The sequence below is a fragment of the Entelurus aequoreus genome, linkage group LG07 (assembly GCF_033978785.1).
Source record: "Entelurus aequoreus isolate RoL-2023_Sb linkage group LG07, RoL_Eaeq_v1.1, whole genome shotgun sequence".
NCBI lineage: Eukaryota > Metazoa > Chordata > Actinopteri > Syngnathiformes > Syngnathidae > Entelurus > Entelurus aequoreus.
In genome coordinates this window covers 26,386,556-26,403,840 of record NC_084737.1, presented here as the reverse complement: position 1 = coordinate 26,403,840, position 17,285 = coordinate 26,386,556, and the positions used below count along the sequence as shown (strand labels likewise).

The window sequence follows — 17,285 nt, the reverse complement described above, 5'->3', positions numbered from 1 at the left end:
CTACAACAACAATAAATGTTTAAAAACTTGTCAATTCACACGGTGCTACAAGTATGCTTGAAATCTTAACATTACCTTGATGATAGCAGTGGTAGCATCGGTCTTCAAGGTTGGTTGGTGTCTCATTAGCTCATCCACCGCACTTCCCAAATTGGATGCAGTGTCACCTACAGGGAGACATCGGATGCATCACAAACTTAAGCAGCCATTAAAGGCATCTATCCATAAGAGACAGCAAACAGGCCAACTCACCCAGTGGGTCAGAGCTGCGTCGACGTCGCATGGCAGGTAAATAGTCAGGAGACAAGAGCACTTTGAAAAGGCGCTCGAAGGGCTGACACTGAACAAAAGAGTGGAGGCCTCTGGCATTCAAGCAGAGGGCACTGAACACATTAGGAAGAGACCCCAAGACCTCACGTGTGGCGGGAACCTAGATAAGAGAATCAATTAAAAACAATAACTTAAAAAACAAGTCACAGACAGAAGTATCAGTTACGATGCCAGGATTGACTGCAATAAATAAGAACCTACTCCTGCTGGAAATGCCAAATGTTTTTAAAATCAATATGACATCAGCACTCAGCAGCTTCAAGAATTTAAATTGGCTGGTCTACGTAAAAAAAATTGAAAAGCCATTAGGAGGATCAGCACTACCAAATTTTAGGTTTTTGTATTGGGCTACAAATATTAAAATTGGCTGCAATAAGAAGCCTTTTTTTCTCCTTCGCCGTGGCTGGTTAAGGAAGCAAACTAATGATCCATCTCTTAAGGACAAATCTTTGGTTCACCCCTCTATACACTCATCTACTTTCTATTTTACAGAAAGGATAATGTGAGGTTCAGTTTAAGCATTATTTTGGCAGAAAATATTTCCATTCATGCACCCGTTGACGCTAATCAAGTCGGAAGATTATCAAGTACTGTATAGAGACTTTCAGCAACTTTGTAACAGATGTTCACTTTTTTTTTTTAAATATACATTTACATCTCTGCAGCTTTTCTCATAACACTTTTTTTTTTCCTGATCTACAGAGTGACAGTTGTAGTAGATGTTTTTTTAGACACCACTTCTAACTTAAAAGGGTCAATAATATTTACATTTGATGGTCTGTGCTCTCAAATTCAGTCACAAATTTGTAAGTGGTTCTGAGAACTCGAGTGATCCTCGTGAATTCTTCATTTCCTGAGGGGACAACTTTCTGCCTGTTGGACACTATATGTATCGTATTGCTTTGTATTTTACAGTGGAAGCTCGATTTAAAAACCTCTTTATTTGCAAACTTTTCGATTTACAAACTTTTAGGTCGGGTCAGGTGTGCGTACCATGTCTCTGTGTACGAACGCTCCATTCAGTCATTCATTTTAGGTGCCTGCCAGGCAAAATCCAGGGCCATCATTGTAGCAGAGGTGGAGCCTTCTACTCACATTCTGCCTTCCGAGTCGTCCTAATTACGTCTCAGTGCGTCAGTGTGCAGTGTTTTGTGTGTGTGCCTTACCGTATTTCCTTGAATTGGCGCAGGGAATATAGTATTCGCACGTCTAGAATTACTGCCGGGTCAAACTCGTTTCTCAAAATAATTAACGCATGCTTGGCCTTATCGCCGGTTTATTATTGAAGCTGGATCAAATTCGTTTCGCAAAATATTTATTTTATTATCGCATGTCTATAATTTTCGCCGGGTCAAACTCGTTTCGCAAAATATTTAGCATTTGGCTAGAACTTCCACCGGGTCAAATTCGTTACGTCACGAGTGACGCATCTGTCCTCATTTTCAAAATGGAGGAAGTTGCTTTCAGTAGTTTACAATCGCACAAAGGAAACAAGATAAAGAGCTATTCAGTAGGATTTAAGGTCCAAGCTATTGAATACCGGTACAGTATGCTAAAGAGAACAGTAAGCAGCTATGTTTTATTAATATACCGTAGCTGCGTGTGTGAAATACTGTATAAGTCATTAAATGACTCCCGCCTCCTGGTGGTAGAGGGCGCTGCCGCGCTAGTGATCCTTCTTGCGACTTCCGGTACTGCAGAAGAAGTGAACACACGCAGCAAGAGATTTATTTTTTTTCCTCTGCCTGAACTTTCATCTAAAATAAAACAGTTTTCTAAACTGGACTTTCAATCGAAGCAGGAGGTAATAATTAAAGGAATATCTCCATCGAAACAGAGACTTTTAAAACTGAAGAAAGAAAATAAGGAAGACTTCTATAAACAAGTTATCGATGCTTTTGGTCAGAAGGAGCTGCAAATTGACTCCATTTATAAGTACAGGTAAGACCATAATAACGTTTTTTTTAATTAAATGTGCTTTTCATGATGGTATGCTTACATCACACTCAAAGCGCACGCCTAAATTTTATGGATTCCTTTTGGTAAACGCCGGAGTGAGAAGAGGTTTTAAAATAATTACCGCATGCACGGCCATCCCGCCGGGTTCCGGTAAACGCAGGCGTGACAGGAGGTTTTAAATTAATTAACGCCCCTGCGGCTATTCAAGGAAATACGGTATGTGTGTTTTTCCCCCTTTCGGCAAGTTTTGTTCATATTGCTAACTGAATATGAGTCCCAAAAAGCCAACAGACCAGTGCGGAAAAAAGGAGACAAATCCCTGTGGATTAAAAAAATAAGACTATTTGTGAGGAGTACATTGGCGCTCACAAGTATGGAAGAATGACGAGACAGGCTTTAATTGTGAAGATACAGTATATTTCTGGAAAACGATGGCAGAGCAGACTTTCTGGTAGGGTGGGGAACATTACTTTCCTTTCATCTCCTGCGACACATACGAAAGAAGACAGGGGAGGGGGAAGTGCCTTTCCACCCCCCTTAGTTCCTTCATATTAATGCAAGTTGATATAACTTTTTTAAATGTTTATTATTGTAGCAATATGGTTGTTAAAGTTTTAGCTATTTCTGATAGGCTTCTGTGTGTGTGTGGGCGTGTTGGCAGAGCAGCGCACACAGCACGGTTCTGTTATTAAATAGAAAGCTGATTCATCACCTCTTTGTTATGTTTATTTGATACACATTGCCGTATAGCAATTTATACTGCGTTCAAAGTGTACAAAGCGTCACTAAAATATGGACTTTTGTTAAGGACTGGAATCCGATATTCATATATACATCATTTCTTATGGGGAACTCTGCTCCATTACAAACAAACTTTTCCATTTACAAACTCTTTTCAAGAACCAATGAATTTAGTATATCAAAGTTGCACTGCATTTACTTTTTTGTACTTAGACACTGTGGTCAAAAACCTGACTTGTGTAATATTTGGTACACTTTGTTTTTAAATCATATGATTCTGTAGCTTATTGTTTTGTATCTTATTTTACTTAAGACTTTAGGCAAAAATATGCCCTGATATTGTCTGTTTATTTACATGGTACACTGTGCTACTTATTCATAGGTCATCATCCTGATTTGTATAAACTTCCCTGAACAGTGAAATGCACACGGGTCTACATGAACTTTTACTTCCTGGAACTAACAGGAAAATGGCCTAAAAGGGGAACTGCACTTTTTGGGGGGAATGTTGTCTATCGTTCACAATCATTATGACAGACATGACATCAGATGGATTTTTTTTAATATACTTTTTAACTTGTAAATATTGTAAACCTAAAATAAAGCCTATGGGAGATCCTCTATTTCGCCCATAATATCCAATAAATAAACAATGAAAAACCACCAACAATACTCCATTAACATTTTATGACTTGAATACTAACCAAGTATTAGTTATATTGTTATTATAAGTGCTAACACAGAAACTATTTTATAGTGGCGCTGTGATCATCACTACAGTGTGTCCCTATGTTTAAATCATCTGCCAATTTCCCGCTTCCTTGCTCCCTGGAAGTTTATTGTAGATCATAAATCATGCATCTCACCTGGACAGAAGAAGACTGAGGAGGTATTCCGACAAGTTGGTACACTTTGATAGCCATTTACGGCCCGGAAATGGCGAGAACGACACGAAAAAACACTTCCCCGTCCAAAAAAAACTTCACTTGGATGCTTTTATTGGCTTTATAGGCTTAATTGTAAGCAAACTTTTAATTGCATTTATTTAAAGGTGCTATATGTAATAATTTCATGTAAATGGTCCTGATAGGCCAATTGCTTTGATTGATATGTCAAAAGGCATTAATAAATCATGTTCTTTTCGAATACCTTTATAACGGTAGTTCAGCCGGGATATGCTCATTACAAAATTAGATTTACAGCCCCGAAATATTGTTGTTTTCATTTCGATGCACCGCCCTCCACCGTTTAACCAATTATAAAGTCTGTGAGTGTGTCATATCCAGGTTGCCAGTTACGCACCATCCTCTGTTGAGCTACTGCCACTGGTAAAGTTACTAAACATGTCAGACCTTAGTAAATCTAAAAGGCGTCGTTACGATTCTCAACTTATTCATGACAAAGCCAGGAACAAAATGAGGATTTGTATCAAGGATGCCTATGAAAGATGGACGCAATTGAAGGCGGAGAAGATTTTTTCATCTGACGCCAAACTTGCTAATTTCCTCCTCGACAGCAGGGTTTTCCGCAGCGCTCTGTTGTTAAGGCGGCCGCCTTAACAACAAAGAGCCACCGCCTAAACTAACGTCTTAAGATCTCCAGCCACACGTGCGCATTTAAAAAACTATTACTGTCCCCAAGCAAACGCATACACAGAGTGTCATACACATGCCAAAATACGGGGGCGCTGTAGCCTAGGACTTAAGACCATTTTAGCCAATCAGAAACATCCAAAACGTCATTTCCGGAGGCGGCATATAGCAAAAATGGCGGATCACGGCAAGAAAGAATTATAAATGTGGACTTACAGAGAAGTAGAGCTATTTTTAAGCATCGTTTTGGAGCTTAAAGTAAAAAAAAACTCATAAGTGTTGACTGGGAAACTTGCCAGTCCAAATCTGGTGACATTCTTACCCTATTTTGGAGCGGTACGGACTTGGAGGGGCATCTGAGGAATTTCCTCATCGGAAACAGGACATCACAAAAACAAATATCGACACTAAATTGAAAGCGATTCGTGGAAAGTACCGACAAGCAGTCGACGCAGGTGGAAGAAGTGGTTACGGTAGAGTTGTTTTTCTGACGCAGGTGGAAGAAGTGGTTATAGTAGAGTTGTTTTGCTGTACTTCGAACTATGCGAGCAGATCTCGGGCGGTTCTCCATCCATTCAATTTGGAATAGAAACATCAGATATTGACACAAGCTCTCATAGGAGTTCAGATTCTCCATTCACCCTTGACAGCCTGGTTACAGACAAATGTATGCCAAATGATGTACAAGAGCAGCAAGATTCCAATAGGAGCAATCCACAATCTTCTGTGGTGAAAGAGGGAAGAGCTCTACTTCAGGTAGGTGGGCGCTAACTTCATTGCTAGGAAGTAATATTGTTAAAAGGCAGATAGATGTTGTATATCTGGGACATTAAAACATTTTTATATGAACTGCACTGCAATTACAAATGCTCTCAGATGACCACTTTCAACAATGTGGAATCATAGGTTGCCCATTTGTTTTAATATTATCATTGTTTGACATCAGTGCGACAAAAATACTTGCTTTGGAGTCAGAAGTCAAGATGGCAAGCATATATTAAAGTTCAGCTGTTTTAGATGTATTTAAATAGGGTTGTATTAAAAATGCTTTGAGCAGTTTCTTGTAATAAATACTATTGAGTTAAGTAAAACTGCAGTTGCATTAAAAAAAAAATTTTTCTGTCAAAATTAAAATACCTCGAAGTGCTCTATTGACACACATTGTTTCCCGACGCTGTTAAGGGCCATTTGACATGTTGTAAATAACATATGTCACTATCTTACACCTGTGCTAATGTGGGTTTATCCCAAATAATGTATTCATGATTATTGAATGTAATTTTGTAAAAATCCTTATAAAAATGCTTTTTTTTAACTAGGCAAAACTCAACAGCCACAAGCAGGACAAACTAAAACGAAAACTTCCAATCGAGAATGCAGTACAAGAAGACGTCCAGATAAAGAAGAGACTTCTGGACATGATGGAGACATCAGAGAAGCGATCGTCTGATAATTTAGACAAACTAACATCAAATTACTAAGTCAAAATATTGACTTACTAATAATGACATACTTAGTATCTCATACAACAAGGACTGTTTTGTGTTATGTTTATACTTTATGGAAAAAATGTTGAGATATATATCGTATATCGCCATTCTGCAAATGGAGCGGAAAACAACTAAAAATTGTAGGCTTCTTTATTTCTCTAATATTTGTATTTATTATAAGATTATATAACCCACGTTATGCGTAACGTGGGTTGGCTCATAAAATTGCACTCTGCACTGAAAGATGGTGATGTGCGTAAATGGAAGAGAATGCAGTGTGTCAGGTTGAATGCAATATGGCGTTACGCTGAACGAAATGCGTCGGTAATTTTACTGTTGGCCTTGGCTTGCCAACAAAGTAGGCCTATACGATATATAATATATTACATATTTTTATTTCGATGGTGGTACGTGCGGTCAAACTAGACATTTTAGCAGGGTAAAGCCAACAGTCTGTCCCGACTCCCGACGAAAATATTGCTTCCTAACTTTACAAATACATTTGGCTAATCGACATCAGTAAAATGTGGCATAATTACTTAGTAAACCACCTTGCAAAAAGCACAAACAAGAAAAACCTACAGCGTAGGACTCGTCGATTGCCATTTGAAGTTCCTTGGTGTAGGATTTGGATTCGGCTGCGTATCTGGCAACCTCAGTCATGAAGAGTGGGAGGGGACTTCAGAATTTTGACCGTGATTGCAGTACCATTTCTGGCCACATTACTAAATATGGCACCTTTAATATTTAGAATGCAAAAAAACGACAGTGAATGATAGGCAAAATTTTATAAAAGCGCAGTTCCCCTTTAAACTAGCTAGCACATCCTTTGGTTTGACTTGCTAAGATGAATGAAGAAATATCTGTATCTTGCTAACCGGATACATGTTTTGGCTGTGCCCATCCTTGTGTGGATATTAACAACCTATTATTTAGAGTATTTTCAGATCAATCACTGGTAGTTATCTTTTTAAAATGGCCTTTAAAAAAATGTGTTTGGAGCTTCTTTAAACTCACATCTTTGATGAGAAGGGCATGGAGCATAACATCAGTGAGACCATTATCCTGCAGGGAGGAAAGCAGAGATGGCTCCTGGAACACAAACACTGTCACAACCTCGGTTGCTGTGAACCCAAAAGAACAAGAAGGGAAAAATATAAATTATTTATTGTGGTTTTATAATAACACAGCAAGCAGTAAATTAACACATAGAATGTACTTGGAGATTTGTATTATTAATTGAAGCTTGAACATGAACTTACCCAGAAGAAACAGTGAGGGTCCGTAATATTCTGCATTACTGATGATGTGCTTGAGTGAGGTAGGCAAGGATCCATCCATTACTTGAAAATATAAATAACAGTGAACACTCAAATATCAGCATGAAACAATTGTTTTTCTTGAATTTCATACATGTGAACAAAACCTTTAACTTTAAGCTCTCGGTGAAGAGGATGGAAATGACTCACCATGGCGAATACCATCAGAAAAGGCAGGGTCTTGAATGGCTTTCTTCAAGAAATTGAGCATTGATTTTAAGAGAGCTGCCCTTTGAGGAATACACTGCATGCCTGCAGGAAAAAGAATTGATGAACATTTTGTGTTATTGTAATATTTTAATTGCATGTGTATACTATATTGCATTGTGTGTGTGTATGTCTACCTGCACGAGGCGTGGTTGGAGTGCTGCTCTGTGCTCGCTGGTCCACCTCTGATCTGGAACCAGATGTTGATGGTCCAGGGCTGCTTTCCATGGCAACTTCAGATGCTGGTAAATATATTAAAATGATCAGATATTTTTTAACATTTGTAGGTTTTGACACATGTTCATGAATGCCTTCAACCTATCTGACGATAGAAAAAAAAATAATGGTAAAGTTGACTTACTCTCCATGTCTGTGTCCATGTCCTCAGACTCCACAGCAGCACTTGGCCTCTGAATCTTTGGCTTGATGACAAATGGGCACTCTTTCCTCGACAGGTCCACCTCATGCTACATGTGTCAAATACAAGATACATAACTAAGTATGAATATTTAGCAGAGGTGGCAATGATTCTACTTGTCAGAAACAAGAGGGAAAAGCCAACCTCTAGCCTGCAGATGAAAATAGAAAGGCCGCTGTGGGACTGGAAGGCAGCCATGTCTAGGTTGGTGATGAGATCCACAACCCGAACAGCTCTTGTAACAAAAGTGATCTGGTCCTGCTCGTCACCTAGAAATTTAATCACCTGCAAAAATGATGCCATAAGATAAAGAAAACAGCTTTGATTAACAGATGTAGGTACACAGAAGCAGTTACCTTTAAGAGGGCTTCCATCATTCCACAGGAGACAAGGGCTTCACCCCCAGCATCATAGCTGGCCAAATGATACAGAAAGGAAAAGAGTGCAGTGGCAAACTGGTGTGGGTAAGGTTCCATCAAAGGATCTAAGAAAAATAGGTTACATTTCAAGTATTTTTATTAGATGCCAAACCACCAGCTAGCAAAAAGAACACTCACCAATCATTGCTTGTATACAGTTGCGAACCAACACAGGCAAGAAGCCATGGTAGGAAGCAGTGCCAGTGCAGTCAATGATGTTGGAAAGCTTGGGTGTCCTCTCCAAGTGAACAATGGAAGTTAAAGTGCGCAGAGATGCAGCCTTGATATCCTGAAGCACAATGACAAGTTTCAAACTAGGGCTGCATGATTAATCAACATCTAATCCACATCACGGTTCTAATTAGTTTGATTACGTGACCGCAAAAGGCTGAGGTTTTTTTCTCTCTGCGCCCTCATCGGCATTTGAGTGACAGGCATGATTAGAATTGTTGAGGCTTGCGTTTCTTTGTTTCTCGCTTCAAACATGGAGAAAGAGGACCCACTCTGCATAGCTTTCAGAACCTGTGCGTGTTTATTCAACAAAGGGTTTCCCCGTATTGTAACTGAATGTGGCGCACTGCCACGACATTTTCATTGCAGCCACACTTGGAAAATATGTTTTTTATACATGAAAACAATTTAAAGTATTGTAATATATTGTAGTCTCCATAAAAACTCACATAAAGTCTAACGCTATTTTTTAACTTTTATTGCCAATCTTATGATAACAAACGGCACAATTCCAACCGGTTTTACCGCCTGTGCAAACACTTTCGTCTCTGTGCTTCCACGGACACAATAAGACTTCCTCATTCTCCGCCAAAACTCGGCCATAGAAAACAGACTTAAATCACCGAAAACAGCGCTGCTGAAACTGGATGTAATCAAGACCCACGCCATTGACTTGATGATTGTCAGCAAGTCTGCAATATGGACGTGACTTTAAAATAGCCTAGATATACCCGCGGACAGCCATCTACAAAATGTGCAAATATTAAGAGGAGAGTGGCAGCTTTTAGGAGAGAAAATCCAACTGGAGCAGCAGCGTCAAGCAAGTATGACATCAAGCTCACCTCTTTCGCTAAAAGATGCTAGATTTGTTGTTAGTTGTTTTTAATAAAATAAAGTCATCATAAGTCTCTAGACACTTGAAACATTCTCCAAGTATACTGTACAATAAGTAGAGACAATTAAATATGGCAAATCAATATTAAAATATAAGTTGATACTAATAACAGATATTTTTTTAAATGTATGCATACATTTTTTTTTTGAGAAAATCCTATCATAGCAAATTATGCGATTACGTCATGGCAACCGCACACATAACCACGCCCCCACCACCACAGGTATATTGGCAATCCAGGAGAACCCCTGTAACAGTAGAATTAAATGAACGCAGTGATCCCTCTTTTTAGTCATCTACAATCTTTGTCTTGGTGGGATGAGAGCGACTCAGCAAGACTACATACAGAAAGCATGAACAAAGAGCCTCACGACTCGCTAGTAAGAAGTACGGCAAAGTAACAAAATTTAGGAATAAAAAAATATGATTACAAAGTTGAATATCTTGTTGTGGGAATCGGATGGGCAATATGTGCTGCCCTATTTCAAACTAGTGTTTAAACTTCACAGTACCTACCGTATTTTCCGCACTATAAGGCGCACCTTCAATGAATGGCCTATTTTAAAACTTTGTTCATATATAAGGCGCACCGCATTATAAGGCGCATAGAATAGACGCTACAGTAGAGGCTGGGGTTACGTTATGCATCCCGTAGTTGCGAGACCTGTTGTGGCTCAATATTGGTCCATATATAAGGCGCACCGGATTGTAAGGCGCACTGTCAGCTTTTGAGAAAATTGGAGGTTTTTAGGTGCGCCTTATAGTGCGGAAAATACAGTAGATATCTTGCAGTATGGGGTGAGGTGGGGAAATTGTGACATACCAGAGAAATTCATTATCACTTACCACTAGTTGTTTGTCTGTAATCTGTAATACATCCACCAATTCTTCTATTAAGCCATTATAGAGAATACTGTTTGTGGACTCTTGAAGTGCATTTGAATACACTGCAAATACATAAAAATATTTGACATTATAAATGTATGACGCTTTACAAATAATCTGAAGTAAGTGGCTTTAACTCACCCAGTATAGAAATGGCATGGAGTCTGGCCTGCACGGCCTGCAGCCTCTTTTTATGATTTGAAAAGCCATGAGCCAATCGAATGTGTGTAAAAAGCAGGGTCTGCTTGTCTTTCGGGATGTTGTACATCACTGTGAGCGACTCCATGATCTCAGATGGACGGTCTGAAATCTGAAAGAAAAACAATGCACCGTTTAAAATAAGGCACCTCTATATTCTTTACTCTAGCATAATAATGAGGCCGTTTCGGCACATACCTTGTCAAGTTGTTCAATATGAATATAGTGTAATGTGTTACTGCTCGTCTGTTGGAGATAGTTTTGTAAATGTAAATACATTACATAATACACTATAGGAAACACACACACACAAGAAAAATATGGTTTGTCTTTACCTTCCTCTCTATTTTGACCTCAGGACCGGGTTCAGCATAAAACTCAAAGTGCAGCGTGGTGGCACTGGGAGGGTACTTCTAAAGAGTGGACAACACAGTTTAACAAATCTCATCCAACATTTTTTTTTTAAAGGCAAAATCATAAAGCCTTTGGTGATCAAAGGCCATTTGCGGCCCCGCAGTTTATTTTTCATTGGCCTGTGGCTTATTACAATTCAATTAAAAATGGCACTAATCAGAACATTAGAAAGTAGAGATGTAACGGTATCAAATCTCACGGTATTAAGGCCCCAACATGATATTATTTTATTGTGGTATACGTCCAAAAAAGGTTTGGTAAAAATGCCATTGTGTGTAAAATTAAGTAGCAGGAATGTTTAGGATAAACACGCTTACTGTAATTGAACACAAACATTGTTTGTGCTAAAATGTTCTTAGTATTTCTATGTGCAAACAATTGTACAGGAACATCTATCGGTACTGTTTCAAGCAAATACCTAAAAAAATAACTAGTTTATGTCTTTAAAGTAACAATGTAAACATCCAGTGCAACAAGTGTAAAACAATAATGTACAGTTTAGTGTCTTTCAACTTTCACATTATGGGAAGCAGTGTCCCTACAGTGGTCATTTTTTTATATCAGTCTGGAAAATGTTTTTTCTAAGTTAAGTTAAAGTTAAAGTACCAATGATTGTCAGAAAAGTAAACTAACAATATAATGTAATATTGTAAGTACCTTTCAAACTGATGTTTGGCTTTGCTGGCTTCAAATATATTTTGTGTGACAGTTTGAAGTTGCAACTTGTCCAGCCCTGCCTTCTGCCCGAGTGCAGCTGGAATAGGCTGCTGCCCCTCCGCAGCATCACGAGAGACAAGCGCTCGAAAAATAGATGGATGGATTGAGGATGTATATAATAACTTTTTAGTTTACCCGTATTTACAGTGGCAAACATTTTTTTGGGATGATTTCCCGCTATGCAGTGTGACAAGACTGTCTCCTTGAAAACGCGCTTCGCTTTGCAAAACTCAAGACTTTTTTACCTCTGCCAAAGAGGTTGTGTTTTGGCCTGGGCTTGTTTGTCTGTTAGCAACATAACTCAACCAGTTATTGACAGATTAAATGTCCAAAAACACAATTGCTTTTCTCTACGACAAAAACGCACACACTTCACTTCCTGCTTACGGGGTTCCATGCAGCCACCTTGCCGTTCCCGCGCTGTGCATAGAATTGTAGTTGATGTAGTTTATTTACAAACTCGGCCAACGCTTAAACGCCAGATAAAAATTACACTACCAAGTTTTCCTTTGATACCGTCACATGTCACATTGCAACCAAAATACCTAATTTATAATACTGTTACATCCCTATTATAAATGATTACAATTGGGGCCACTGAATTTATTTCAATGTAAAAGATTACTGGATGTTGTGAGAACGTTGAAATGTTGACAAAAGAAGGAATCACAAAACAAACCATAGTGAAGCTAGTACGCCTTTTTGTTATCGAACATTTTAGGATTTTTTTCCCCCAACTACTACTGACTGATGTTTGTGCTTTTTTAACAAAAAGAACTAAAAAAAAAGGGGCCCACCCAGCTTCTTACATTTTCTGCATGCATTAAGCAATACACTGTAGTTTACAGATTCTTACCGTCATAAGGAGATCTCTACAGCACTCAGCTAGGCCAAAGCCATTTTCTTTTCCACCCCAGCTCTAATGAGGTAAACAGAGACACTAAACATTGCACTTTTTTCTTTCGAGGGGCTGGTGGAAGTATCTTGTCACAAAACATTTACTCAACCTCAGCCAGATGTTGCAGACGGGCAAGCAGAGGTGTTCTTTTGTCAGATCCTAATCTTGTGATGTAGTTGGAACGCTTACTGAACACATAAAGCAGGTTCAGCACAGAGAGGACCACTTGCATGTCACATGATGCCAACAAGGTTGTTAAGTGCTGCACAGGAGAGAACAGAAAAGAACATTGTTTTTCCTTATTCGTGAGCTGCTTTAAATATTATGACAATTGCATGTTTCAGGATAACCATGCCATTTGTTCAAGTATATCAAACTAATCCTACCTCTATGGAGCTGTAAAGGTGCCTAGAGAAGCTGTACTCAATGAGCAAAGCTGTGAAGTTGAGCACTGCCAAAAGCAGGGCTTTGAGTTGTCCGTTGTCTGGCCGGTCACACACCAACAGCCATGACATGGTCTCCACTGTCTGGCCTGCATCACACAGGATGCCATCAAAGCGGTCTAGCAGATCCACCCAGTGGTACAACTCACACTATTAAGGACAAACCAAAATGAGGTTGCAATCATTTTCTGACATCCTCTAACAATCTTTCACTTCAGTAATTTGATCAAATGAAACAGATTGATCCCATTGCTATCAAGTGCAGGTATGTGCAAAATGCACCCGGTCAAAGTCATGGTTATGTTGTTACTGCCTCTCAGTTTCCAAAGATGAGGTTTTTGAAGTGTACCTTGCCAATATTCCAGGTCTTTATGTGCTGTAGTTCAACAAGCAGTTGCTCATCACTGCATGCCTTCAACTTCTCTATTAGTATCCTACAGTCAGCAGGCTGTTGGTGAAGAAGATGCACGTGAAAAACATCCCAAAAGCACATACATTTCACTTTTGCTTCTTTTCTAAATGTTAAGAAATGCTTGGGGTCAACATGAGGTTACAGGTTGTTATCTAAAAATGTTAAACACTGTATAGAAATTTGAATTGGCTGAGAGGTAGTATTTTGTTTTCGAATAAAAGATAGTGTGCCGTAAGTCACAAATCCCTATGGCTCGGAGGACTCATGCATACTATTTGCATTGCACCTACATTTTATAGAGAGCTATTTGGGCCGTAAAATATATCACGTTGTTGCATAAATCTCCGGTTGTCATACCAAAATGCAGTGCAGAAATTTAAAATGTGACTAAAAACTATCATTCAGCAATTTTTTAAGAATACTCACAGCTTCAGTAGGGGTTTTCTTTAATTTGCTTCGGTCCACCTTCATGGTTCCTGAAATCTATTTGAAGCTCCTGTGGAAAAGTGCAGGTATTGGTAAACTACTTCAGAGATTTTAATTTAATGTTCAAAATGAAATTGATCAATAGCAGTGGAGGAAATTTGAGATCTATACGTACAGAAAATGATTTGGCAACATCTACTTAGCGACATGCTTCAGTCACTTCATCTGCAAAGAGAAACCAAAACAAGGATCAAATGGAGTAGGGAAAAAATTCTACAGAGTTCTAATGAATGATAAGATCAACAGTTATCTTTAATGTTTACAAACCACTCAACTAGTATGTCCAAAAAAGGGCAGTGGTGACCTGTACTTCAAGTAAAATCTAAATGGTAGTTAATAATATAAAACACCAAAAAATTGCTTTAGGAAGTCATCTAGCAATTACTGTTCATCACAAAGCAGACTTTTAAGGGTGAACATTAGCCAGTGAGTAGCCAGAAACACACGACACAGAGTACAATAAACGATTGATCTCGATTATTCCTACAAGGGTGTATTATGTATTGTCGTTACCAGTGATAAAAAGTACACCAAAAACGACATCCCGGCTCCTTTGTTTTCCACAACAACCACAAAACAATGACAGCTTATAAAGTTAGTGCTAGCAGACTGGCTAGCTAGTTAGCATGCTAACATCACTGCTAATACCAGCGTAATGTTATTTGCTAACTGGTAACAGTTGGCGAACGTATACGCCTGTCACACTGTCGCTAATAGCGTTACAACCATTCTTGAAATAAAACTTGGTACACGTTCGAGGAAACGGCACTACAGCAATGAAGCAAACGGACAGATTTGATGCAAAGTTGGTGTTAGCATGTGCCGCTTTTAAGAATGTCAAGACACAGTTCAAAGCTTTAAAAATACCACCAGTCGTAGTACAAGTCGGCTTAAACGCATGAAAGACAAGTGTGTACTAAGAAGCAAACATGTAGGAATAATGCTTTCCAACAACACTAGCATATTACCCATCGGAATCAGCACTGTCAATCCGCAACTCGCAGATTTACCACACTGTCCTGGCCGGACTCCGCTAATTTAGGTCCGGGCTGCACAGGCCGCGAAAGAAACCCGCAGTTCCTTCGTGTCCCGTCTCGCCTCACAGCAACGACGACACAGCAAAATCACTCGGGTAGCCGCGACGATTACATGCGTGGAGGTGAAATAATTACAGCGATGTAACTTGTGTTTACCGAGACTCGGCTTCTTACCGTCGCTCATCAGACAGTCGTAGCACATGCTAGCTGGCAAGCTAGCTGCGGTCAATTGGTTAGCAGGCGAACACGCATACTAACTCGCTGAATCATTGTCGGACGGGACGGGCATGACACTGCGAGTTGGGCTTCACGCTCTGCGTTCGGGAGGCAAAATAAACGACCAACCAGCGGTTTGTGGCTCAGCAAAGAACAGTGATCGTTCGTACGTTGTATGGTTTTTTACACGAGTGACGTTGCCAGCGCGTGTACAGAGCACATAGGCACCAGCGTTTGAGCCGGGACTCTGGGTAGTGTGCAAAAAGTCGCCAGTGCTACCAACAAGCCCCGGATTCCTGCAACTCCTTTCCAGACAAAATGCAATGTCGTAAAACGCAACCACAATATTTATTTGCGTATTGTTAGTTTTTATATGCATATTATTACCGATTATTTGCTCTAATATAACAACTGTCACGTTGTAACCAACTGCACAATGTGTTCATCACAGGTATTACCCCAGCGGTGGTTTGTGAGAAGCAAGACAAATACACAACATCCATCCATCCATTTCTACCGTTTGTCCCTTTTTTTTTTTGATTGATTGATTGAAACTTTTATTAGTAGATTGCACAGTACATATTCCGTACAATTGACCACTAAATGGTAACACCCGAATAAGTTTTTCAACTTGTTTAAGTCGGGGTCCACGTTAATCAATTCATGGTAAGAATGGGTCAGAATAGCTCTTAAATTGTGGTACATTTGCACAGCATATACAGACTTTCAGTATAACTGTATGTGGAATTAAATTATGGAATGGCTTAAGCAAAGCAATCAAACATTGTACTAATATGATCCACTTCAAGAAACTCTTCAAACTTAAAGTGTTTACAAAGTACAAAGAAGAACCATGATAAACATTCTGAATTTATTTCATCCAACCATCCATTCATTTTCAAAATAATCTTACTCATCTCACCATATGAAATGTAACTTATTTCACAGAGTACGGTTGCGGTTACGTCCCACTATTTGAGAAGGACTGGGCTAATTTGAGTGCTCTAATCCAGTGGTCCCCAACCACCGGGCCGTGACCCGGTACCGGTCCGGGGATCGATTGGTACCGGGCCGCAGAAGAAATAAAAAAATAAATAATAATAATAAAATAAAATAATAATTTATTAAATCAACATAAAAAACACAAGATACACTTTTAAAGGCCTACTGAAACCCACTACTACCGACCACGCAGTCTGATAGTTTATATATCAATGATGAAATCTTAACATTTCAACACATGCCAATACGGCCAGGTTAACTTATAATGTGCAATTTTAAATTTCCCGCGAAACTTCCGGTTGAAAACGTCTATGTATGATGACGTATGCGCGTGACGTCAATCGTTGAAACAGAAGTATTCGGACACCATACCATTGTATCCAATACAAAAAGCTCTGTTTTCATCGCAAAATTCCACATTTCTGGACATCTGTGTTGGTGAATCTTTTGCAATTTGTTTAATGAACAATGAAGACTGCAAAGAAGAAAGCTGTAGGTGGGATCGGTGTATTAGCGACTGGCTGCAGCAACACAACCAGGAGGACTTTGACTTGGATAGCAGACGCGCTATCAGACGCTAGCCGCCGACCGCATCGATGATCGGGTGAAGTCCTTCGTCGCTCCGTCAATCGCTGGAACGCAGGTGAGCACGGGTGTTGATGAACAGATGAGGGCTGGCTGGCGTAGGTGGATAGCTAATGTTTTTAGCATAGCTCTGTGAGGTCCCGTAGCTAAGTTAGCTTCAATGGCGTCGTTAGCAACAGCATTGTTAAGCTTCGCCAGGCTGGAAAGCATTAACCGTGTAGTTACAGGTCCATGGTTTAATAGTATTGTTGATTTTCTGTCTATCCTTCCAGTCAGGGGTTTATTTCTTTTGTTTCTATCTGCAGTTAAGCCCGATGCTATCACGTTAGCTCCGTAGCTAAAGTGCTTCGCCGATGTACTGTCGTGGAGATAAGTCACTGTGAATGTCCAT

The 17,285-nt window shown here is 39.5% G+C and overlaps 1 protein-coding gene across 13 annotated transcripts in view; it reads right to left on the bottom strand.

Moving 5' to 3' along the window:
• The window catches only part of huwe1 (HECT, UBA and WWE domain containing E3 ubiquitin protein ligase 1), an 86,526-nt gene that overhangs the window by 51,412 nt on the left and 17,829 nt on the right, over window positions 1–17,285 (bottom strand). For 12 of the 13 annotated variants that reach the window (XM_062053053.1, XM_062053058.1, XM_062053064.1 and 9 more), the window contains 20 exons: window positions 14,170–14,219; window positions 13,995–14,064; window positions 13,506–13,604; window positions 13,100–13,306; window positions 12,823–12,975; window positions 12,672–12,734; window positions 11,020–11,097; window positions 10,883–10,930; window positions 10,628–10,796; window positions 10,448–10,548; window positions 8,614–8,764; window positions 8,413–8,540; window positions 8,201–8,341; window positions 8,000–8,105; window positions 7,776–7,880; window positions 7,582–7,683; window positions 7,375–7,455; window positions 7,130–7,236; window positions 253–430; window positions 76–167 (listed from right to left, as the gene is read on the bottom strand). In XM_062053053.1, coding sequence (XP_061909037.1) covers window positions 76–167; window positions 253–430; window positions 7,130–7,236; window positions 7,375–7,455; window positions 7,582–7,683; window positions 7,776–7,880; window positions 8,000–8,105; window positions 8,201–8,341; window positions 8,413–8,540; window positions 8,614–8,764; window positions 10,448–10,548; window positions 10,628–10,796; window positions 10,883–10,930; window positions 11,020–11,097; window positions 12,672–12,734; window positions 12,823–12,975; window positions 13,100–13,306; window positions 13,506–13,604; window positions 13,995–14,039 — 2,154 coding nt within the window. In that variant the 5' untranslated portion in view covers window positions 14,040–14,064; window positions 14,170–14,219. Of the gene's footprint in view, window positions 1–75; window positions 168–252; window positions 431–7,129; window positions 7,237–7,374; window positions 7,456–7,581; window positions 7,684–7,775; window positions 7,881–7,999; window positions 8,106–8,200; window positions 8,342–8,412; window positions 8,541–8,613; window positions 8,765–10,447; window positions 10,549–10,627; window positions 10,797–10,882; window positions 10,931–11,019; window positions 11,098–12,671; window positions 12,735–12,822; window positions 12,976–13,099; window positions 13,307–13,505; window positions 13,605–13,994; window positions 14,065–14,169; window positions 14,220–15,265; window positions 15,524–17,285 lie in introns of those variants that run through there. The other variant, XM_062053054.1, reaches the window with a different exon arrangement.